The 25,298-nt window shown below is 39.8% G+C and overlaps 1 protein-coding gene across 7 annotated transcripts in view; it reads right to left on the minus strand.

Moving 5' to 3' along the window:
- NAV2 (neuron navigator 2) overlaps positions 1–25,298 on the minus strand; it is a 406,583-nt gene that overhangs the window by 102,725 nt on the left and 278,560 nt on the right. For all 7 annotated transcript variants that reach the window (XM_075755360.1, XM_075755358.1, XM_075755357.1 and 4 more), the window contains 4 exons: positions 24,111–24,268; positions 5,630–6,728; positions 3,878–3,990; positions 256–364 (listed from right to left, as the gene is read on the minus strand). In XM_075755360.1, the coding sequence (XP_075611475.1) occupies positions 256–364; positions 3,878–3,990; positions 5,630–6,728; positions 24,111–24,268 (1,479 nt within the window). The remainder of the gene's footprint in view (positions 1–255; positions 365–3,877; positions 3,991–5,629; positions 6,729–24,110; positions 24,269–25,298) is intronic.

Consider the following 25,298-nt stretch of genomic DNA (forward strand, 5'->3'; position numbering starts at 1 on the left):
CACATTTAACAAGCACTGATTTGTGCTCCACCTTTGCTTGTATATACAACGCGCCACCACCAATTACTTATCACAAATCTCAATAAACGCTGAACGTAGTTCAGAATCTGTACTTTAAAGACAAAAAGTACAAGATCGCTATTTTCCACTGTCAGTGTTAATCATTTTTCAAGGATGCAACCCAGCCAGATCTGAGAGAAGTAAAGGAAGAGCACAATGATTTCCATTTTCTTATAAACAAAGCCACGCCGTTACCTGTGAGTGACCTGGGTTCCCCGTAAACTGGACATCGTTTCCTCTAAGTTCTGTCGAAGATCGGCAATGTTTTTCACAGTTCGCAACCGCCGAGTTTCTGGATCCTCTCCTACTGGGAAAATAAACCATTAGAAAGGATAAGGCAGGAAACACCACAGAACTGAGCTCGGATGCATTTTTTCTGACTTTCTGTTATTTAACACTCTCAACTGATTAGGAGGCAGATACTGTTTCCCTATGGCAAGGCACCTGCCGTCGCTGCAGCCGGACTGAGAACGAGCTCTGTGCCGTTCACTTTATTTCACAGGCTGCCTTTGCACCAGATGTTTCTCTATTGCCATTTCCCCATATGACCCAATTTAAATCCTGGTTAACTTTCAATCTCATTAGAAGATATACTCCATCAATACCACCCTTCCCATCTCATATATTGACACAATTAACATCAACTTGACACAGCCAGTTTCGCCAATGCTATATTTTCACTGGGCCTTCTTTTTCCTATTTTAAACGGATCTCATTCTACAACAGCAGCTTTCCAGTAAACTAAATTGTGTTGCCTGGGTGCTCCATGCTGAGTGACATTTTAGGTAAAATAGCAACAGTTTTTGCTTGTCCACAGAACAACACAGCCATCGTTACTTAAATGTGCTACATGACACAAAGTTGGGGGATGATTTTTACTCTCCCTGGCATTTAGAAATCCTGTTCTTTAAACACTCTATTCTAAAATACGTTTATGACCTGTTCTTTAACTCTAAAAGTAGAGTTTATATACATTAAAAAAGTCCTCCTAGTGCCTCAGCACAGTTTATTTTTATAAAATTAATAATTTAATTAGTGCCTCAGCATAATTTATTTACTTGTTCTCAGCTATCAATTAAGAAATGCTTTGGTTGCTAACTCATCTGAGCTTTCCATAGTCAAACCTTCTAAGAGGTTGAAGAGAAGTGAATTTCTAGCAGTGCCAACATACTCTTTGTAAGCTGAATGCTGAAACAGAAAACCTCCAAAAAGCCGTCACAAAACTTCTGTTGGGCACAGAAGGAAATGATTTCATTCCAGAGGGTTTACAACTCATGACTAAAGAAAATACTACAGCAAATTTTAAACTTTTTAAATTTTGTATCCGCCTTCTCTGCACAAGTGATGCATTCTTAAGCTGCCAGGATACTGGTCATCCATGCGATCGCTAGTTTAGATGGCTATCTGTATATTACACAAATCAGAAGCGTTAAGGACCAGATAAATAAGCCATTGTTGGAACTTTCCACATTCTTTGCTTTAAACTTCATGTTTCTGAAAGATGTCAAGCTGGTGGCACATAAAAACAAACCGCGTATCTCGCCTGCAAAGCACGGTAGCACAAACTACTCGCTGGAGCCCCAACGACGGGGGAACCATCGAGGGAGGGGAAGATAGACTGTAACGCTTATACAATCATTAGCCTTCCTGAGACAAACCACAATGGCTCAGGTAGTGCCCGCAATTTTTTTTTAATGGATCTCTACTCCCAGGGCAATAATCTCCCTGGGATACAACTCACTTAGGCCAAATGGTCAAACAATTATGATCCGGCTGGATTGGAAACAGCCACCTAACAAGACCAATTCCTTGAGCCAACGGGTCTCTGGGACAGAAAATATTTTCTATGCTCACAGATCTACAAATTTTTACAGTAAAGAACATTAAATATTTATAGGCCTTTAGCCTAACAAAGGTTACAGTGCTCTTTTACGGATCATTCCTCTCATAAATGTGAAGGCAAACAGTAGATAACTTCTTAAAGAGAACATACATGAGACTAGGTAAACCAATTTCTATTGAGATCACTCTTACGCCTAAATTGATACAAAATTTTTACTTCAATGACATTCAATTGCTGAAATTATAAGTATACTTAAAAGAAAGACTTGGATAGTGCCACTAGAACTTAATTATTAAATCACTTAGCCCTTCATGAATAGGCAGTATCATTAAACTAGCCAGCTTCCAGTTTTCTCTACCTATACTCTCTTTTTTTTTTTTTTTTTTTAATATGTGCCTTTAAACTAAAAGCATCAATAGCTGCTACGTAGGGAGAGAAGAAAACTGTCCCTTGTTTCTTCTAATTTATTTGGGTTGAGGGACCATTTTGTTTTGTTTGCTCCTTTTCTCCTACGGCCCCTTTATGGACTGCTGCTCTCTGTGGGGTCGGGCTGCACGCAGCTGCGTTCTGCATCTCCATTGTTCAAGGTTATCAGTTGTCTTCTACTTTTGGATCCCAAAACTTACATATTCTACTTGAATAATAAGTTTGTATTTACATAACATCTGTCATTAAAGACTTTTTGTGATCTAGAAACACTTCGCAGTTTACAGGCTGAGATACATCTAGGCTAGGCAATATGATGATTAAGAGGTAAAACTGAAAAAGCATAAGCAGCTGGACACTCTGTGTTTCTTACTTTGAACTGGCTCTCCCATTCAAATATGAACCCAAAATGTTCTCAAGGATTTTCTCCCTTGTGCCACTTATTTGCCTTTTAAATATTTAATCCATATATATATATATCTCTCCATATATAAATCATACACACAGATATGCTCATTTATGCATTCCTGCAGCCCTTTTCCTCGCCAATGACTCTGCCTCTTGCCTTTGCCATCAGGTACAAACGCAGCACTGACAGAATATGTAATACAGTATGAAATTCATCCAATTGTGAAACTTTTAACCGCATGATTTTTTTCAAGTCAGACAATCAGTTTCAAAACTCCCATTAAAGTGGAGGACACCAAGACTAAGTAGATGAAAAAATCTGACATTCTACTGATGAAATATACTGCAATAGTATGCAATAAACAAAGCCATAGACATTCCTGAAACTGGAATAGGAGGAGACTTGACTGTGACTTTAAAAATGTGGTTTAGGTCTGGAGTGCAATATGGTTGCTAAAAATGGCTTTGTTTTATTCATAAGCTTAAAAATTATTGCTAATAATCATATAGTTCTTACATTAGCAGGAATTCTAGATAAATGTAAGTAGTACTTTCCAACTTAGACTGCTATTGTTCTAATCACAAACAGTTTCAGGTCCTGTATGCTGGACACAGTAAACTGTAGTTGGATTCTGGTCTCCCACCACTGCAAAGACCACTTCTCAAATTGACCAGATTCATGTCAGCGAATAGCGAGATTCCTCCAAACCTATAAATGAACTAAAACTTCAAGGAAATTAACTTAATCTCTTCTGTAAGCTCTGAAGCAAAGCTTTAAAAAGTAAAAAATAACTATCAAGTGTTTGGGAATACTTAGGATCCTTATAGGAGGCTTTGTCCTAAAAGGTCCTGCATATCTCCTAGAAAAACCTGAAGCACCCGAATTCCTAATGATTTCAAAAAACTGGGGGGGGGGCACACCACTGCGCAGAACTTGAGCATATGGTATTCAGACTACTGACACCCAGGTGCTATTGCTGAAGAGCTGAATGAAACATCGTACCTAATAAGAAACAAAGCTTTAGGAATAAAATCAAACTAAATGTCCCCCTAAAGAGGGAACTCCTAACTCCAAACTTGCTTTAGCCCATTCTTATCTAACCAGACCAGAGTCAGTAAAAGTCGTGTTGCAAGACGTACCTGAGAGGTCTTCAAGAGCAGGCTGTCCAGTTTTGACATAAAGAGCAGAATCCATGCTGACCCCTCCTGTGCTGGCCTCGGCTGTTACGTTCCCTTCGTTGTCTGTCTGAGATCTGGAAGGCAAAACAAAATAGGGATGTGCAGTCACTCTGCATCAAAAGTATCTCAAGAATAACAACTAGACAATTGCACCCGCCATCAGCTGCTCTGTCCCTCTCTCCAGAACAGACCAGCAGACTGATTTTACATAATTCATTAGTCCCATGTTGAACTACGTCCTAGAAATGGAAACAAGCACTCAGCTGTAAAAAATAAAAAATTCATAGTTAAAGATAGGCTTTACAGCTCTTTAGTCAGGGTCTTAAGACACTTGGATTTCCAGCTAAATTTTAATTATCAATAACATCAGTTGTGGCTAATCTGATCCTCTCTAATATAAAGTCCGTATTGCACAAATATGAAGCAGGTAGGGTGCGATGGCATGTTACACTCCTGCTAATTTCTTCAGTAACTAGCAATGTCACTCATTTGTATTCTAAAATAAATGACTGGGTAAAAACAACTTCAATTTATTGTCAGACATCTGCCAAGAGATCAAAGGCAAATATGCATATAGTAGAACTGAAAAATGATGGAAAAGGGTGACAAACGTGACCAAAGGGTATGAACAGCATCTCTACAACTAAAAACAAAACAGGGTAGGACACCTTAGCCTAGAAAAGACACATCTTAAGGGAGGAAAGGGTATGATAGAGGTGTCTCAAATCATGAGCAAGATGATGATGAAGACGACACAACAACCGCTTGCATTCTCTTCTATGAAAGAATCGAGCAGTGTCAAAGGAAACTAGGGGATGGCTGTCAAACCCCAAAATTCCACCATCTGACTCAGGAATTTCTTGTGTCATGGTCAGGCTTGGGAGCAGGTCCTTAGGAAGCTTTGTTATTGATTTCTCTCTCATTGCTCTTCCCTACATATCCTCTATTGCCAGTGTCAAGCAGATGTTGGGAGTAGATGGAGGTTCATTGTGACTCCATATGGCTGCTCTTATGCTTATCTAATTCAGGGTTAAAGCACAGAACAGCAGATATTGTGCCTGGCCTTACCTATTCTAAGAAATTTTGTTGTTGTTTTGTTTTGAAGATTTCCCATTACTGCTTACAGTGATGCAGCTCCACCACTGTAAGCCACGCTGAAGAGAATGAGCGTATCTGTCAAACTGGCGCTGCTACAACTTTTAAAGCTATGAGGCATGAAACAAACCTAATACACACGCTACAAAAAAGACGAGCAGTAGCTGGTCATGAAGGCGTGGGTGTTATCATCTGAACTGGTAGCAGGGTCAGATACAACAATTATTCACCCTTCTATCTATCACAACTTCTTACACATCTTAGTCTGATGGCCTTCATCAACAATTATTGTGTAGATGTATAAATTGTCCACTCTCTTAAAGCAAGAAACTTTTACATGATGTGGCATTCATCTTGCCGCCTCATCTCCCTGAAAGTGTCCAAAATGAGGCAGTGGCACAGGTTGCCCAAAGAAGCTGTGGATGCCCCTGGATCCCTGGCAGTGTTCAAGGCCAGGTTGGATGGGGCTTTAGGCAACCTGGGCTAGTGGAGGGTGTCTCTGCCCATGGCAGGGGGGTTGGAACTAGATGGGCTTTAAGGTCCCTTCCAACCCAAACCATTCCAGGATTCTATACAAGTGTCACGTTCAAAACAGTCCACTGGAGAAGTTCACCATACCTGTACATGAAGGGAGCTACCGTGGCAGTGTTCGGGTGGCTGTATTGCTGTTGGGGATGAGGTAGCTGAACACTCACAGTATTGCTCCCTGTGGTGTGTGTCGTCGCGGCGGGTCCGTTGACAGCTTGGCTGCTGCTGCTGCTATTGAGACCTCCTACGCCTTTTCCTTCTGAAGAGGCTAGGCTGGACGAGGAGCTGGAATGCCTGCTGTCCAGCTGAGACTTCTGATGAGAGAGCCCCGAGCCGGTTTTCCCGCTGCGGCTTCTCTCGCCTTCCTTTGCAGGAACGGGGGCACTTGAGGATTTCCCTGTGGTGTTTTTCATTCCTGGTTTTGGTATTCCACTGTGCGAAGGGGCAGAGGCCTCCTTCTTGGCACTATTCAGCTTTCCTCCTTTAGGGATAAAGCTTGCGATCTTGGAGGATTTTTTTGGCATCTCTGTTGTTGCTAGTGCTGTCTGTTCTTCTTTTGGTTCCTCTTTCACATCCAGCTTTTCCGTGATCGATGTTCTCTTTGCAATATCTTTACTTTTATCCTTTTCTTTCTCTTTCTGTTTCTCCTTATCCTTCTCATTACCCTTTGGAGAACTCTTCTTGTTAGTTAGTGCCCGGCTAAAAGTCCTTTGTGCAATACCCTTGAGTGCAATTTTGGGACTACTGGACATCGATCCCGGATTGTTCACATTCTGATTCGCGGCATCAATTTCTTCGCTTTCCTCAAAGCTGAGAAGCGCCTCTAGCTTTTCACAACTGTTGTCCCGAGACCCCGGACACTCGAGCGTTGTCCCTCCTGCTTTGGAACCTCCTTTGCTATTGAAGAGTTTTAATTTTTCAAGCATGGATTTTTGACCGTTGGGAGTTGTTTTGGCGATTTCCGACGGTGGCTTTGGAGGCTCCGATACGGGCTGCTTTACGGATAACATGGAAGACGTAGCTGTGTGCTTAGCACTAAGGGACTTGCTGCGCCAAGGTTTAATAGCAGAGCTGGGCTGAGGGATGGCTGATGAGTTATTGCAACTAACAGTACTGCTGCAGCTTTGAACTGAGGATGAGACATTTTCATTCATTCCTGTGGGCTGGGAGGCTGTACTGTCTGCAGGCTCTGGAAAGAAACCAAAAAACAACCCAAAAAACCAACACAGTAGTACCTGATATTATAGCTAGTCTGAGATTCTTTTTGTAATGAAACATTAGGAACTTTACACTAATAACATTAAAAAGACACATATCACTGTTTTCAACATCAGTATCACTTAAAGAAAATAAAAGCCAGTTTTCTTTTCCTACCCAGCAGAACAACGAGTTCCTACTATGTAATTTACATTCACTTGCTGTTTCAAGGCAAAAAAAAAATAAAAAAAAAATATAAAATCTCCTCCAATTCAAACCAAAATGTGTTTTGCAATGTGTTCTCCCTTATTAAGTTCATAATACTTTTTCATTAGCAAAAACACAGCACTATTTTCTAACTAAGGCTTCCCTCTGCTTTTGGCAAAATATTTGCTGTCAAACCTCGATTCTTAGAAAAACCTCAAACATATAAATAAAATGCAAGAGTAAGGAAAAAATTAAAGATGAAGTCATTTCAGTTATTGGGGAAGGGGGGGATTAGACCTTTGTATGCAAAAGGTAGGAGAAAATTCCATGTACAAAAATAAAACCAATTGTGTTCTTATGCAATGAACCTAAATTAAGTATTACCACCTATCTTAAACCAGCTGTGAGAGAAACTAGGGGCAACAACAGCCCTCCTCCCTCAGAGAAAACAAATCTTTTATTTAATTAGTTCCTTTTAATGTTATTTGTTCTTGTTAATAAATTAGTTCAGAGCTTAGAGAGAGCTTGAAAAATCACACTCACCTACCAGTGGCCAGTTCTCCTCTGAAGTTTCTCTCTGCAGAGTTTCCTTTCTGGAGACGTTACTCTCTCAATTATCACAAATATGTTTTCTGTTAAACTGCTCATGGTTCCAATTAACTTTTGTCATCTATGTCTGTTCGCCTGCCCAGCAGCCTGCTGGGGATTAACGGCTCTTACCTATATTTCCCTGCCCTCTAGCAATAAAGTAAACTGTGTATAGAGCTGCATTTTTTTAATTCAAAAATACACAGCGGTTGAGAGCGTGCGTTTTCAGCAGCAGGAGCAGCCCTCTGAATTCAGCCCTGTAAATCATGAGCCGCTGCAACCACACAGGGACTGTTTTACTTCACTTTCAGCTGCTCAGTGAAGATACGGCTCTGTTAACCTCCCTCCCCTGATCCAAACCAGATCTACTAAAGATTTAAAGCACATACATCTTCCTGACTTCGCGTAGAATCAGGTTTCTATGAGTATTAGAGACTCCTTAATAATAAACTCAGTCATTTCACATCATTATGGACAAAGTGGGATAGCAAGAATTAATGATACTTTTAAAAATATTACTGAAGTCAGAAGATTTCCAGGACTCCGTTATTAAGCAATAACTATTATACTGGCTGGTTTTGCTAGTCCTTTTCCTATGGCAAACTACCCGCACAAAGATGGAAGGAAGCAAGAGCTGGATTACAGACGCAGAAAGGAATCGTACTTCTTTTAAGCTAGTGCCAGCCCGCTGACTTCCAGGGCATTCCTCCTGTTTTACTCTAGTACAGAAGGAAAACCAAGCCACTAAACGTGCCTAACAGCAATGCCACCTGGTCCTCTAGTTGCTCTGCTCAAGCCTGCTAAATGCAATCCGATGGGTTAAGGAGAACTAAGAAGCAGTAGTGGAGGAGGTGCAGTGACACCCAGTGCACGGGAGAGCACCGACCCACCACCCAGCACCCTGCCCGCAGACAGGAGCAAGGAAGGAAGGTCACAACTACTTCAGAGGCTGTTGGAAACGTTACTCCCTCTGCTTTCAAAAGCCGTGCAGCATCGCTTTTGCCTTCATGCCTCTTACCATACACTGCTGCTTTGTTATTATTTTTGTTTCCTGAAGTCCTCCTACCCATCAAAATCTACTTCCCATTGCAACACTGCACCGTGCTCCTTTTGTAAACTCAGAACAAGCAAGCCTTTGTCTCAGCCTGCCTTCCACAGATGATGCCCAAGCAATGGCATGAAAGCTTCACAAAACTCCCAACTGTGCATCATTTACAATTAATTTGTTTAGCTTCTTTTAAAGAAATAATAATTACCCATCTCAGTATCAGGATACTTTTACAGAAACTGGAGATTCACTTCCAACACTAAGCTGCTTATCCAAATGCATTTTGGCCTAATCATGCTGAAAGAAACCTCAGCGCAAAGCGTACCTGTGCCCATAAACCATCAGAGCTGTCTCTGATTCATGAACATGCCTAGGATGAATTTACAGCTGGGTCCAGGGATGAACCTACTGTACTAACCAATAAGGGCAGAGGAAGCTTTTACTTTCTCAGAAAAAATGAGTTGCAAGAAGTTACGGGATTGGGATAACATAAGGGTGACAAATTGAAAATTACTGGCAAGGGATGCATCTGCAAAGTAGTGCTTATTCCTTTACATACATACAGAGGAGGCAGCATGAAGCGGGAGAAGAGCTGGTTGCACACTCAAGTAGTACAACATATGCAGCAACACAAACCCAGCTCGGGAGGGAAACTCATTTAGTTGGAGCACGCAGCCAACTGAACAGACTTGGAAGAGAAATCTGTGTTGTTCTCAAAAAGGTTCTTCAGAACAGTTTGAAAAAAAATAATACAGGCAACGTGTATCAGTATGAACAAAGCCATCCTGCATTCTCCAGAGCTCAGAGCCTACGCAGAGTCCTCGCGTGAGCTGCGACCCACAGGCTGGGGCACGTGCCTGAGATCAGAGTCATGCCAGCACCAGGCTGTGGTCCATGACCCAGCTGTTCAGTCTGACTCCATCTCAAACACCGAGCTAGCTGCTAACACACTGCTCATCAGCTGTGGGAGCAGAAACCGGAGGCAACCCACATCAAAACAGGCTTCCTAGGAGCTCTCCACTGTTGTCCTGGAAGTGAATGGAAGGTGTCGGTTCATTTGGGACATCAACTTCACCCTAACAGCCCAGGTGAGTACTCCAGCCCACGAACTTTTGGGGAAAAGACTTTGCTTAAAAAACAAAAAACCAAACCAAACCAAAAAGGCGCCATTTTGCTTGATCCAATCAAATACAAAAAGCATTTCTCAAAATTTACTTCCCAACAAAATCCAGAACTTTTTCATTTCTCCTTTCTGTGAACATTTTCAGGATTTTTTTTTTTTTTTAAATTCTGTTTGGTCACTGGCCAAAAAACACTTTTTTGTTTGTTTGTTTTCAAACACAGCATTTGCTTTGTCCCCAACTCCTCCACATACACCCTCCTATTTGGAACTTAATTGTGTTGCTGTTGCCAGTGGCGTAGGATGAGTACAAAGAAACTCCATTTACAGAGTTGCTCTTCATTTACAAATATGTCAGGGAAATCAGAATTAGAACAATAGTATCACTGTAACATTTTAAAAAATGAATAGATGGGGATGTTAATATAGTTTTCAGAGTCTCTACCTGACGTGTTCGAGGAAGTAAATTCTATGACTGTTGGATGCTACGCATCTGATATCAGGCAAAAATATTTAGAAACTCTTAAATATTCACGTTAAGCTTTGGGAAAGGAAAGAAGGTATTTTCTTACACAAGTATAGCAGATTTTGATTTGTCCTCAGGTCAAATACAGTCAAACTGGAAGTTTTTGTTACCTTGCACCATGCAAATTTAATGCAAGAAATAAAAGGTTCACCATAAAACACACTCATGAAAAATAGCCTCAACTTAAGAAAACTGCAGTCTTTTTAAGATTCTCAGTTTCTTTCTTACAAAGTCTGCTGGCTCTTTTACTCCTCAGACCAATTTTGGTAAACGAAAGGGGTTCTGCTGCCAGAATGTAGCTTCAAATGCTAGGTTTCCTAATGAAGCAGTAACATCAATATGTGGATAACACATCAGCATGCAAAGGGGAAAGTTTTATTCAGCGTAGCATAGGCCCTTCTTTCATGAAAAGGAGAGCAGGTTTCATGCATTCGATTAATAAGCTTATTATTTCCCATGTGTTCCTTTGTGAGGGAGATATTTTCTTTCTTCAGCAACCTGCATTAACTAAAACTGACTATAAAAGAAATGTTTTCAAACCCAAGCTACAGTCTACAATAAATAATGATCGCTTTCCTCTTTTCAAAGTCAAATCTTGGCCTGAAATCTATTTTGTTCCTAGCGTTCCTGTTAGAAAAGATGTTGGTGGTCTAGTTCCAATGCCAATACGCACTGTAGCATGGGTAAATCTGATTTCAGCTGCTCCTGCAAAGTCTTAACTGCATCTGCAAACCTACCCATTTGTGATGGAAAAAAAGAAAAAGAAAAAGGAAAAAAAAAAGTCTGAAGGCTTATGATTTAATTCTTCCACTGAAGTCTTTGAGAGCTTAAGTTATAATAAGGTCAGGAGAAAATATATGCAATTTCCCATCATTTGTCATGTTCACTCTAAGCAAGTGGATTTTGCTTTGCTATAACTGAAAACTTTCAAAACCAATCACCACAAGCATGAAAGGCAACACAAAGACAAAGATGTTCTCATAAGTTACTTCTCCTTAGGAGGGTCAAGAACTTAACAGCATTTTTATTCATTTTAGAATGAACAAGCTGTCATTTTTTATTTCACAGCTATGGGAAAAATAAAAAGTTCTCATGAAGAGAAATATCTTTTAGTCCAGCCCATAGATTAGATAACTGAGTTAAAAGCAAATCCACAACCAAATTCTAATTTAGGAAGTAAAAGCAGATCTGCTCTATGACATTAGAGTGTTCCAACTGCAGAAACCACTGTGGTAGTTTCATCATTTCCCATCTAGAGTAACGACTGGTGAGACTTGACCCTTCCTATCCACCCACCAGAAGACTTTCCTTCAAAGTACTACAAACAAGAGTCCTACAGAGAAAAGCTTTTCAGCTGAGCTATTCTCTTCTTCAGTAATGATTTGTCATGCTCAGCAAACCCCTGAAGTATGGAAATGCCTGCTTTTCTGCCAGGAGTTGACTATAAAAATCACAATTTTTCCATAATCCAAACCACAGGCAGGTAGAGCAGAACGTTCCCAACAAGAGCAACCTGGCACACAGCCTTTCCTCAAAATAAGCACAACTCTTCTGGCCCACAGATGATTCTATTTCGATTCTAACACTTGACCAGAGAGAACTGCAGCTGGGTGGGGAAGGCACTGGTTGATTTACCAGTTCCAGGTGGCAAGAGGCATAGCCTCCACCCACGAGATGACTGAAGCTTTGTGTTGTCTCTTCTACTCTGGACTACAACAAAAAAGCAACAAAAATGTTTTCTTAAAACACAGATTGGCAGATAGGGAAATTCTGCATAACCTGAGAAAAGCCCAGATAGGAAATGTTTTGCTATGCTGAGGGACAAAAACTTCACCAAGCTTCACCTTCAACTTCTGTCCACCGGCTTTCCCTCTAGGGGTGAGTTAATTTATTGGAACACGAGACAAAAATTACCTTTACTCCCTGATGTTTTTCTCCCCTTCCATTGCATCTACTTGTTCGAGCTCAGTGTTGTAAACTCTGCAGCTTCAATAGCACTTTTGTGTATTCACAGAAACATGTTGTACCTCTGAAAACCCGTACCGAAGCCCGTGGATGCGTAACTCAACTTCCACGTTTCTGTGAAGCCCCCTTGGTTCACACAGAGCTCCAGAATATGAAACAACAGTTGTGCTGTTGACTGGTTTACATCGCCAAGCCTCAGCGTTTTTGCTGAGGTGAAGGGAAATAAAACTGGAGCGCAGGCGATCCTTTCCTCATTGTCTTGACATAACCGACTAAGACACTTGAATTCCTTGTTGTTTTTGTTTAGTTACTGTAAAATTCAAAATGCTGTCCACATGACTGCCTAAGAAAGCAGTTGGAGGGACCTCTATTGACCACATACCAGTTAGATGGTCATAAAAAGAATGAAACCAAGTTTACTGTGCCATTCAAAACAAGTTGCACTCTCCATTTAATACTCGATAAATACCATTCTTGTTCATTACTCTCCATTTTCTTCTCATTATTTGGACAATCAAATCCACCAAGATTTCTCATAACAGAGCTATTCAAAAGCTTTAATGAATTCCAGGCAAGGAGCTGTTACGGAGTCTTTCTTTATACATAGCTGGAGTGGACAACATGTACACTTAGCAGCCTTGATCTGACACATCTCTTCTACTGGTAGGTTATATGAAATATGCCATATACACATTAGTGGTCTGAGAATTGCACTTAGGGAATATTTCGATTATTAGTAGTGGCTCCGATCGGGGCTTGAAATGACCATGGATGTAGAAATGGGGGCAGATTTTTAGCAGAGCAGGGACAGACAATAGGGCAATATGAAAAAATATCTAAGTAAACTCCCACTGATCAGTCAATACACCAAGCTAAATTACTTTTTAACTCAGAAAGTCTTACTCCGCTCAGTGAGAAGTCATACAACTGCCCAGCTGTACACAGTAAAGTGGCGAACACCAAGGCACTCTCAAACACGGATGTTCTATGTTTAAACAGAGGAGTCAAACCAAATCATACAGAAATACCAACACCTTATCATCATCTATATTTACACCTATATACCAACATACATAAATATGCAGAAATCTATTACTTTTTCCTATGAAAAACAGCCGACAGGCACATACTGCTGTTTATACTGAGGTTGTCTTCATTTCCTCTCTCTGGTCAATTAAACCACTCTACACTCTGTAGCAGCCGATCTTTAGGCCAACGTGCAGTTAACGATCTAGTATTCATTAGAGTAATGATGGGTTGGGCCATGGCTTTCTACGTATCAGCCACTTCAGAGGTGGTGGCAGTTCTCTGGCACCAGGCAGAGATTCTTTAGGTACATTTGGTTAGGGATGAGGACAGGCACAAGGCTCAGTAGAGAAGCCACAAATGGAAGGGCCAAGAGGCTGGATGATGCTCTTCGCCAGGGAGAGGAGGCTTCTACAGGTGTGGTAGAAACATGCTGGCTCTTACAAAGTTTGGGATGTAGCACCACTGCTGTTTGCTTTCCTATGATTTAATAGTGAACTTTCATTTCCATGGCTGCTGTTCTGGCACAATTCACCCAGCAATAAATTTGCAAGAAATTGTAAATATTTATTTTAAAAGGAAACATCTAGGAACTGTAAAGGCCATGAAATGCTGGGCCAGCTCTTCAGCTGGTATAAATTAACATGGTTCCACTGTCTCCAATGCAGCTATGCAGATGTACACTGGGCAAGAAACTGCTTCTCAAGGTTACCTTTTACTTCAAAGCTCAGGATTTTTACCCTCACGAACTGTGCAGTTAGGAACATGTCATCGGCTATTTTTTTTCTTCCCAAAAAACTTTATTTCAATACATTTTTGGCTTGGTTTGGGTATTCCTAAAGCTTATACCAACTATGGCAAAGTTCTGAGATCTTGTAAAGCTCCGCTTCAGCCATGATTAAGCCTTCAGCCAGCCTTTGTTTAGGTAAAAGAGGACATATTTTTAAATGCCAAATTCAGCCAGTTGAACAGTTGTAAAATTAAGCACAAATATGATTTACTGCATACTCTTATCTTGTCGTATAAACTTGCCATACTGCCTGTTATATTCTGACAGTCTTTAAGCTGTTCTATGGGCACACACCCAACATAAATGTGTCACTAAAGATCCAATAAGATGAGCCAATCTTTCAAAAAAATATACTTGATTAGAAAAGTGAAAGGATGTAAGCAATACTCCAAAATATATATTTATCTCAATTGTCCAAAGATGAGTATTTTCTTTGATGCTAATGACCCTCATGAGGATCACCTTATGACATAAGCCAATAACCTTATGTTTGGGGAATACAGAGGCATTAATATATTTGGTAAATTGGAGAAACAGACTGACTCAATAACATTCACTGAAGTTGACTGAAAAGTTCTATGCTTAGAAAGGAGAAATTCAATGCCTAAATCTAAAATGTCAGACAATCAGCTATGCAGCAGTACTGCAGAAAAGAAATTGGACTTACAGTAAACCACAACTGCACACCTCTATAATGTGACACTAAGGAAAAACTAATGTCTTTCAGGAATGCATTATGAGTATCATATATAAGACAGATAATGTAATTATTCCACCCTTCTCAGGACTAGAGTAAGGCATCAGCTGGAACGCTGTGTCTAGCCCCAGCACCCCTCTAAAAGAGATTGGCAGACTGGAAAGAGGCCAGAAGAAATCATCAAGACATAAGAGATTTGTCACAAAGAACCTATGAGAAGAAGGTTGAAATAGTAGAGGTTGTTTAGTCTAGAAGAGAGAAGACTGAGGGGAGACATTGTAAGCCTTCAAATATATGAAGGCTGTTATAAACAGGAGAGAGACCAAGGAAGAGCAATAACGTGCTTAATTTTTGGCCAAGCAAAATCCTGGGGGTTTTTTTTGGTTTTTAGGTTTTTTTTCAAAAGCTAGCTTTAAAACCAAATGGGCACTGGGACACACTTAAGGAAATCGTCAAGTCCTCGTCTGTTCTGTCTTGTGACAGGTAACACCTCTCAGGTAAAGGTACAGTTGATTTTGCTGCAGAGTTGGAGCACAGACTCCCATTATTTACAGATGCAATTCTATAAATATATAATATACGTTGCAAACATCATAATTTTAAACACAGTTCATTAAACGGAGTCAAAACCAGAAGAAATATCTACACTGCAAAGTTATGACTCAAATTTGTATAAGGATAGCAGAAGTAGCTTTAGATTAAGGGACGAACAAAAACCTAGAGATTCTCCCAGGCAGAAAATATAAACCAAACCACCAGGTTCTCAGGGTATCTTTCAGGTTAACCCACACTCCTTTGTTTCTCCCTCTTTTTTTACTTTTTCTCTTGCCACATCAAATTCATGATCACTGTTCTATATTCAAGGCACAATAAATCCTACTGAACATATGGTAAACACCTTCATGCAAGTTATGTGTAGAAAACTGGATACGGTTATTCCAGCATCTGCTTTTTGGTAGTGCATACAGCAGAACAATAAAAAAATACCAACTATTCTGGTTATGGATTTGTCGAGACAAATTATGTAAACTTATTTTATCATCGCTCTGACTTACAGGGAAAACCCTGAGTCAGTAAAACCAGAGAGCACCTCACGACTACCAGCAGAAATGAGCAGAGGCAGAATCCTAAACACTAAGCAGAATATGCTGTTTGCTTCATACCTGACCTGGATGAAACATTTGTACATTTTTCAAGGGTGGTATGCACGAAATTTGTTAAATGCTCATATTCTCACTTTGTTGAGCCAATCCCACTTGTCTCCCAGGGAAAATCTGAAAGTGCAGGTAAATTGGTTTCAATCTTTATGGACTTGTGCCTCTTTAAAAAAAAAAAAAAAAAGGAAAACACACAACAAACTTTCCCACTTTTGCAGTTCTTTTAATCTTAGTGACTGTTGCACAGTCTTGGCAGTCAACATTTCAAAAGTAAACATCAGATTCATTCAATTTTCTAAAGAAAGAGAAACTTTAAAAGAAAACAAAACCCGAGACGGATATAGAACAGGAGTGAAAGTAACTGCTCCAAAACATCAAATGAAGGACATGATTTCCTTCACAATTTTCACACAATTTTCAGTCATGAAGAAAGTTGTAACTACAAATAAAATAATAATAATAAACCCCCTCCACTTTAACTTACTGCTATCTGTTGCACGAGCCAACTGTTTCATTCTATAAAATCTCTTCTCATCTTCCTGACATCCAATATACTGCTCATCGCTAGGGAGAGGAATCTTCCCATTTCAGGAGCTCTGCTTATTTATGCTAGTCTCCAGTGAACTATTAAATCTTTCTGCTGCTCTGGATTTCAAAAGCCTTCCTCACCCCACCCTCTCCCAGCGGTCTCGCAGAGCCGGGCTCAGCGCTAGTCCATTGGCACAGTTAAAACCGATTTCAGCGACGACCTAGCAGTTCATACAAAAAGGGTCAATGCCTTCTCAGCATCAACTGAAGTATATCAACTGAAGTATATCAGAGTCCTCAGTCAGCCTCAGCAGCGTGATGCCTATAAAGGACGTTGGTCAAGATACCAGGCTTAATTTCACATTTCTGTCTTATTTAGCAACATCAGATGTTGCAGTCACCAACTGAACGGGGAGCACTGTAAAAACAGGAGGTCCTCCTGGTTGCAAATTAACTTTGTGGGGTTTTATTAACTCCCTCCTCCATAAGATACCATGTGCCTGACTATTTTAGGACTATTTAGTCTTTGATTAGTAAAAGATATCACTCAAAAAGCTACGGCTTATAACAACTGTTATATATATATAAACAATAATTATTTTTTAATATATATAGAACAACTGTTATAATATGTTATTATATTGTTGGTAGCTTCTACGAGCTACCAACACTACAATGACTTTTAAAACAGACCAGGAGAACATCACAAGTGGTTTTCAGATTGGTTTACAGAAAGCGTCCCCCCCACCGGGCTCTCCAAAAAGCACCCTTTGTTACTTCAAGGTAGTTTCTGAACACGAGAGTAATCAACCACAGACCCTGATGAACCTCAAAAACTGGAGTTATTCAGTATGACGCCAATAAAAGAACTTTCCTCAAAGTTTAAAACCCAAGAAGTTGAACAGCACAGGCTCTGCAGTAAGCCACCTGCAAGACCAAATCTAGAGGTCCTGCTTTTATTTTAACTCTTCTCATCCAGCCAAACAATCCTGCCTAATAACTCCTCTTGCCTGATTACTAAAACGGACAAAACCACAGAGGACAACTGCTATTTTAGGCCCAAAGAGATTGATTTATCAACACTGGAGTGTTATTATTTTCTCCTACAGTTGGATGAAAAATTTATAAGGTGGTTATGGGCTGTAGATAGAAATCTAGCTGGTACAACTTGGGGACAATAAAATTTGTTTATTTAAGGTTTTTTTTCTTCAGAAGCACAATAGCCCTTTGAAATGAGCTCACATCAGCCCAGGCTGGTCATTAACACACCCAGCACCGAAAGTTCACACCGTAGCTGACAATTCAATCATCACCAAATGGAAACAGCTAGTGGCTTTCTTTGCTTTAAATACTACACTTGTTATCCTGATCATCTCAACCATTAAGTATCGAAAAGAATGTTTTCTTCTTTGGCCAGGAAAAGGGTAAGAGAAGGCAGCTCTTAGCACGGGAATAGGCCGGCCATATATATGCAGCTTCCACTCGGAAGGGACTGTCCAGCCATCCCAGGGACCTTCTGCCAGCCCTGAGTCAAGCTGGCTCCATGCCACAGGAATTAAACCCGACATTCTCAGCTCTCCTGCCATAGCTGTCACGATAACTGTCCCTGTACCCAGAAAAAGCCTTCGCTTTCGCATTCAGGCTTTTACGCTGAACGCTACTATAAATGGGTAAAAAAAAAAAGTTAAGTCTGTAACAGGAATTTCTATCGTGCTTTACAAGTCTCAGAGCTCTTTTTCCACTACTTTTTTTTTTTTATTAAACTCTTATACTACTATTTGGCGCAAAGGCAAAAGCCTGGGTTTTGTCTCTGTTTATTATTATTAATTTATTTGGAGCGGAAAAACTGCATGAGATTAAACAGAACATAAGGGTTCCAGTGAAGAAGCTTGTGCAACATCACATCCCCCCGTGGCCTTCTGAGCAGCGCATCTCCAGGAACCAGTACTGCCTGGATTCTCATACACCTAGCTGGGAAATTCTCTTTGCAGCTATATAGATTTAACTTTGAAGAGTCCTTCCTACTAACGCTATGACCAAGACATGCCATGCCCTCTTGAACTGCACCAATATAACTCCCTATATATAAAGTGCGCACATATTTAGCACGCATTCGGCGTATGTAACCATACGCCAGTAAGACCGATTTGCTCAGTGGAGTGGAGGTTACATTTCCTTGCTAATATTTTACTTACTTGGTAGTCATTCCTATTTTGATAACACAAAGTTAAAAAGTTACAGGAAAGAAATTCCTTAACTGTCCTTCGAAATACCTTAATATCTCTTTCCTATTCAACTAGTCTACACTTAATAAAAGTTTTAAGAGGAAACAATATTTAAAGGTATCAAAGTGTGGTAATTTTATATCTGCCAGAGCTCAGAGCTGGACTCAAGTTATATCAGCCCCTTACAGCTGGCTCCATGCAGGTCTGATTCCTGCAAAATTGTCACTGCAATGAGACTGTCTCTCTGGGATCCGCAGGTCCCCATACTTTCCTCTGTCTCTGGGCCACTCTCCGTACTGGAAGCACTTGAGCTGTGTCAGCAGGGTAAATATGCCCGCAATGGGCAAAACGTGGATTGGGTTGAGTATTGCATCACATCGCAATACACACAGCTTTGCACAACAGACCACAACTGAGCATCAACGCAGAGGAAAGGAAAACACGAAACGTATTTAAATAGGGCAGGCACGTAGGACGCTTACAAAGTATTAGAGATTTTTCTTAACAGGTAGAACGATCAGTCGTGAAGCATACTTCGATTTTGCTTTGCTTTTCCCTGCCCCTACAGATTCCCTTAAATAAATCACTGATAACTGTTTAGTCAATGTCCGGTATACTCTAAAAAAATAATCTTATATTTAAACTGTAGAAATCATAGAACAGTCCTGCTGTAGGCATGTTCTGAATACCTCCAGCAAAGGAGATTCCACCACTTCTCTGGACAAACTTCTCCAATGTTTAATTCTTCTAACAGCAAAGAATTTTATTCCTATTGCCAGACAGAAATTCTCCTAAAGGAACTTGTACTCATTGCCTCTTGTCCTGTCACCATGCATCCTTGTGGACACAGTGACTACCCTTTACATACTAAAAGACAGTGATTAAAGAGATACTATGTTCCAAGCTAAAAGGGATTACCCAAAATTTGAAAGAAATAAAAGAAAAGGAGCATCAACCAGAGGAGCACATGCTTTTCTTACTCTCCTGCCTGTATCGTATATCCATATCTGGAAATGGAGACATGCAGAGCTAAGGTTATAGCTGAGTCAGCAGGATTTGGTTTCAGACCCCTCTCATCAAGTAAGTTTGCAAGAACACTGCTATTAAAACAGTTATTTATTTCACCTGACTGCATGAATCCGTATGCATATTTTTTTTTTCTAATACTACCTACTTAAAAAAACCCTGGCATTATTAGCGCTGCCTTCTTCATAAATCTGAATAATAAACATTTCCTTTGATCTCATGTGGAAATGGTCAAAGTCTGGTAGTGCTTTTTTTCTACTGACATTTTACCTAATATTTAAGCCAAAGGAAAAGTGTCATTGTTCCCATAGATTTCTACTGCCCTCTGTAGGATTACTTTAAATAAAATATTAGGAACAAAGTAGAAGAAAAAACTAAACAAAAAAGCATGCAAACCTGTCACATTAGTGTATTGCTTCATAAATGTACTGGAGATGGCATATTAAGTTGTCGTTTCCTATAGCTTCACATGTTTAGAGATTTTATAGACTGTGGATACAAATCAGGAAGTAATAAACAGGATATTGCCATACAACGTTACCAGATTTTGGAGACTGCAAAATGAAAACCGAGTGCCTGAAGATCAGTGAGGACAGGGGATGTACGAAGGTGTTCAGAGCTAGTCAAAAATACCCACCACTTTTTAGAACTGCAGACTGCTTTCAAAGTGCATCTCAAAAGACTCTCCCTGTGTAGCTAAGCAAAACACTGAAAAAAATTCATGAGAAACTCTACTGTATCAAAGCCTTTACTGAAGTTTTATGTTCAATATTTAAGTTTCCTTCTTGTTACTACCTATGACATAGTTCTGCTCCTTCTTGCCATGGACAAAAAAAAAAAAAAGATTTCTTTATTCTAAATTACAGACACAAATTTTTGGCTATTTTTTATTTGGTGATATTACACAAATAGAAGGACATGGTAATGTGGAGCCTCAAGATAACTAGTAACTAATAATTTACATACAGGCATAGAAACGCAAAGCTCGTTTGCCTCTTTACATTCCTTAGAATTGTTTTTGATAATTTAGATGAGTCCAGTAGTGACCTTGGGAGGTGGCTGATGCTTTCCATGCTATACTACACTTGTGGTGTTAACGGATATTAAAGGACAAGAAAGTAAACCAAGGGTATGCTTGCATATGCACGGACTAAACAACTCTGACAATTCCGAAGTGAATTAAAAGGCTTCAATTGTACAAAGGGATTATGATGACATCAAAAATCACAAGCTTGACTGGCTCATTATTTCTGCACAATCCAAAAATGCAATTGGACTTTAATTGCATTTTTCTTGAGAAAAAAAGCCTGTAACAGCAATTACACACATTAAAATACCCTCCCTAGAATGCTACTGCAATTATAAAGGGCTAATCACTGTGACAATAAATTAAAAAAATGTACCATACCATGTTACCATTTTATGATGTGAGGAATGAGGGCACTGAAATTCCTGTAAGTTTGAAGGGAATTTTGCATCGAAACTATGGGGCTAACTCCAAAGAGCAGGTTAAACCTCTCATGCCCTAACTTCAAAAAAGGTGTCCATAGGGCTGAACTAGGTGTTTGGTCATCTCTGCTAGAGAAGGCGCATCCCTTCTCCACGTCTGGAAACTGGTGTCAGACGGCACGCGAAGACTGAGAAAGCAAAAGAAAATACTGCAGGCACAAGGTAAGCCGTGGGGAAGTGAGACTCACGTCTCATCGTGTGTGCTCCCTTGCTAAGGGTAGGGATGCATCTCTCAAATGCGTGTACATCCAAGAATCTCTTATTTTTATGCAACAGTGTAATCGTATTCGATGTTACGTAAATACTTTCCCCAAGATTTCTAAAAACACAGTGGTCTCATCATTAACTGACTAACGGAATCTTTCAAAAAATCTAGGTTATTTATTTCTCAGTAGCTAGCTATTCCTCTATGCTCCATTTACTGTCCTTTTAATTTCTGATGTGTTCTGTTTCAATTAATGCACTTTCATTGCCACAAGACACAGACGATTGACTAACAAGATAATTCACATTTGGAGGGAAAGGCCACAGATTAATAAAAGCTGAAAATTACAACCTACTTTGTAAGAAATGATTCAAATGTAATTCGCTGAGGGCTACCTTCTATCACAAAGTGACCGCTCGTGCCAAAAGAGTCTGCCAACACAGGCAGATTTCTCTTTCTCCCATTTCCTTCTCCAAAAACACGCAATGGAGCTAGTACTGGGGAAAGAGATGAAAACTCACCAAAACTGGCACACAACATGTAAGTCTCATTTCCTTAGGCAAAATACAGGATATGGGTCAGAAAACTTGAATTGTCTTAGCACTTTGACAATAAACTTTGTCTGGCAACGTTACAATTAACTTAAAATAAGCCAAAAATTTGTCAGACCAACTGCTTTTGTTTCTCATGGATGCAGACCAACTTTGTGTCATGATTATATTTTTAAATAAAGTTCAACTTACATAAACCCTCATTATTTTTTTTCTGAAGACCATAATTTATGACTGGAAATTTTGACCAGAGCAAAATTCTGAGTATTTAATACAATTTATGTAAGCTGTCAACCTAAAAACTAGCCTTTTTTCTTTCAGTCATTTGTAACATTCCTAGGAAGCAGATGATCTTGTGAGCTTCTTCAGCAACTAGTTTATCTTTTGGAAGAGACGGGTTACAATGAGGAATGAGGGTTCATAGAACTGTCTGCCTAAAAGCAGTTGATATGTAAGTTACTCAGTTGACAAACGATTGTTATAGCTCTGTATGTGTGAAGACTTTTCTTTTTTTCCCTTTTCTTTTTTGCCTTATTTAATAATCTTGGTAAACTGAGAAAAAGCCAAGATAGTTCAAGCTCTCTCTTCAACGCAGCCTAGCAGCAAAGCATCCATATGCGGGTAAGGATCACCTAGCCAACCAACACACGTGTTGGAACGAGCCGCGTCCCACACTGCGTCTCCCCAACCCGGTAGTTAGGGGACATGAGCAGAAGAGCAGAGTACTGACTGGGGAGATACTACAGAGGAAAACAAGGTTTCATCGGTTCTACTGCTCGTGTCGTAACTTGTCAGCTTGTTCTTTTAACTCAAAGTCAGATCTAAGTCAGATTGAGAGATGACTATTGCATGCTGATGCTACAGTTAAATCATTACTATTTACATAGTGCACCTTCTAAAATAGTAAGCATGGATTTACCAAGGTAGAATCTTGCTAATTTATTAGCATATTATGGTAATACATTATATTATAATCATAACAATTATATTCTTCAGCTGTGAATTTAACGTTCTTCTAACACCAGGTCTGGTCAGGGTGATTCAGAATGTCCCTGAAGGATGCCAAGGACCCTCCATCGCCATCATCACAAGATGAGCTTTTGGGCCATAATGGCTAGAAGGGGTAACATTCCAAAACCTAACGACATGCAGTTATAGGACAACGGTTTATAGAGAAGGAAAAACACAATTTCTTGAAAAGAAACAAGCATGAGAACCACAGGCAATTTGAACCAGACCAGTAGTTTTCCCTCAAGCAAAATCCTCATTACTGTTAACAGAAGTTATGCACGGACAACAAGGAGACTTGAGCCTAAAGGGCATGACTCCCAACTCACTGCAAGAAGACTGTACTGAAACCCAATGCTGATCTATCTTCGTAAGCGCAATGACTTCATTAAGGATACAGAATTAGCTGCCAGCCTACGCCAACAATTTGACCGTATCAGACCAGGTTGATTTGCTCAGTTCTCACCAGCCACGTCCCTCAAAACGCTGCTTGTAAATGCTGCGTTATAGAGCCCAGAGCTACAGACTGGAGCTAACGCATGCTGTCAGATTACTAGCTTCGCGAATGGACGCAAAGTCAGTAAAAGTCATTCAAAAAAGCACCGCTTCAGACGGAACGTGGTACTTAGCGTTCCTAATGCGCTGCCACAGACAGAGTTCCACTGCAATGTTTATAAAACTATAATGTGTTCCTGCCTTCAAACCCTACCCTATATGATTCTTGAAATTAGATTTAAATCATGTACTTTTGTAACTTAAAGGATCTTCCACAAGAGTGGAGGAAAGAAAAGCAAATGGTACTATGTATCATATAAAAACACTGAAGAAGCCTTTAGTGGTCATTTTCCATTCCTGTCAAACTACTCATCAAAATGTCTTATTTTTTTGATTAATTCACTCCCCCTTATCTGTGTTTGAAGCAAAATGAAAAAAACATGTTTCACCCATGCCAGTTTTTCTTGAAGCTATTCTTTTGCACGTACCTTCAGGACAGCAAGTCACAACTTCAGTTATGTTAAAGGAGGACTATACCTTTTTCAAGAAAAGCCAGCTGGTTTTTGGATTGTAAATGGCATGTTTACAACATACAGCTTTGAGATAGTCTTACAACTTCCGGAGCTTAATGGAAAAATCAATTTCCCCCGAACGAAGGTGCTATTAAGAAAAATCTGAGGATGCCAAAATCTCAAGTGCTTACCTTTGTCATTGCTACTTGTTGATGTTGGAGGGGGAAGTCCAGGCTTCGATTTGTCATAATTGTTAAAGCTCTGGCTGCGTCGATTGTTGGCACTAATAGAACCACGAGCTTTGGCCTCACTGCCTGCAGCGGACACCCTCGTGGTGGGGCCTGGAAGTCTGATGAAAGAATTACAATACTATTAAAATATATTTAAAAAGCACTCTGGGAAAGAAACTATGGAGTACCATGCATAAGCTGAAAAGAAAAGGACCAATACCATAAGATACTCATAAGGGTCTTTGTTCTTTAAAAAGAGCAAATAAAAAATAAATCATCCTAGATGAAAAATATATGTCAAACAAGCTACAGCCTGAATTGTTTTACATCAGAAAAAAAAAACAACCCTGAACCGAAATGAATGGTCAGTTGCCATAAATCTTGTGAATCGGAAATAGTTGCAAGTAAATTTAACGGAGCAATACCACTGGCACAAGGTTATAACTGAGACACTACTGTTCTTAAATCAAATTGCTGGACACTTTATTATATGCTGAACACATAAGAGCTCCCCTTTATTTTGGAAATAACAATGAGACAGAACTTGCCTTTTCCCTTGTAGAGAAGCACATCACAACTCTGCTCTGAGAACTACAAAGCCTAGCAGCCCCCTTTATAACTTGGCTTAATTATTTGAGCCTACAAAAATCACACAAAGCTTAAGTACCCCTTTTTAGGGCAACCCCATTACCAGCAAGTTGGTATAAGCCTCTGGTTTAAACTGGGTCAATCTCTTCCAGCATTTCCTTACCGTAGCCTGTACTTACAAGATTTAGCCGTTTACCTAGAAAAAAATGTAGTTAGGATTCTGGAGTAAGTAGACAGGGAGGGATACTACTTTCATGCTTTTCAGGCAAAAGGGGAGGGGGGAATACTTTTCTAAAAAGCCCAACAGAATTAGGAAAGCCGCTGGCATTGCATCTCAGAACAGTATGTGTGCTTGAGTCCCTCAAAATCAAAGTTCACCCATCAAGTTTCCATGTTTGTATTGTATCTTGTGCACTAATGAGCACATATTTCTACATTCCAAATAGATGAAATATTAAAAATGGAAAGATTTGGTAGTTGCTCAAAATGCATACTGAAAAGAGTTAGTGAAACAGCTCACTGTTTAAAAGCAAGGACATCACATTAAAGACTAAAAGATAG

The sequence above is a fragment of the Balearica regulorum genome, chromosome 5 (assembly GCF_011004875.1).
Source record: "Balearica regulorum gibbericeps isolate bBalReg1 chromosome 5, bBalReg1.pri, whole genome shotgun sequence".
Classification (NCBI taxonomy): domain Eukaryota; kingdom Metazoa; phylum Chordata; class Aves; order Gruiformes; family Gruidae; genus Balearica; species Balearica regulorum.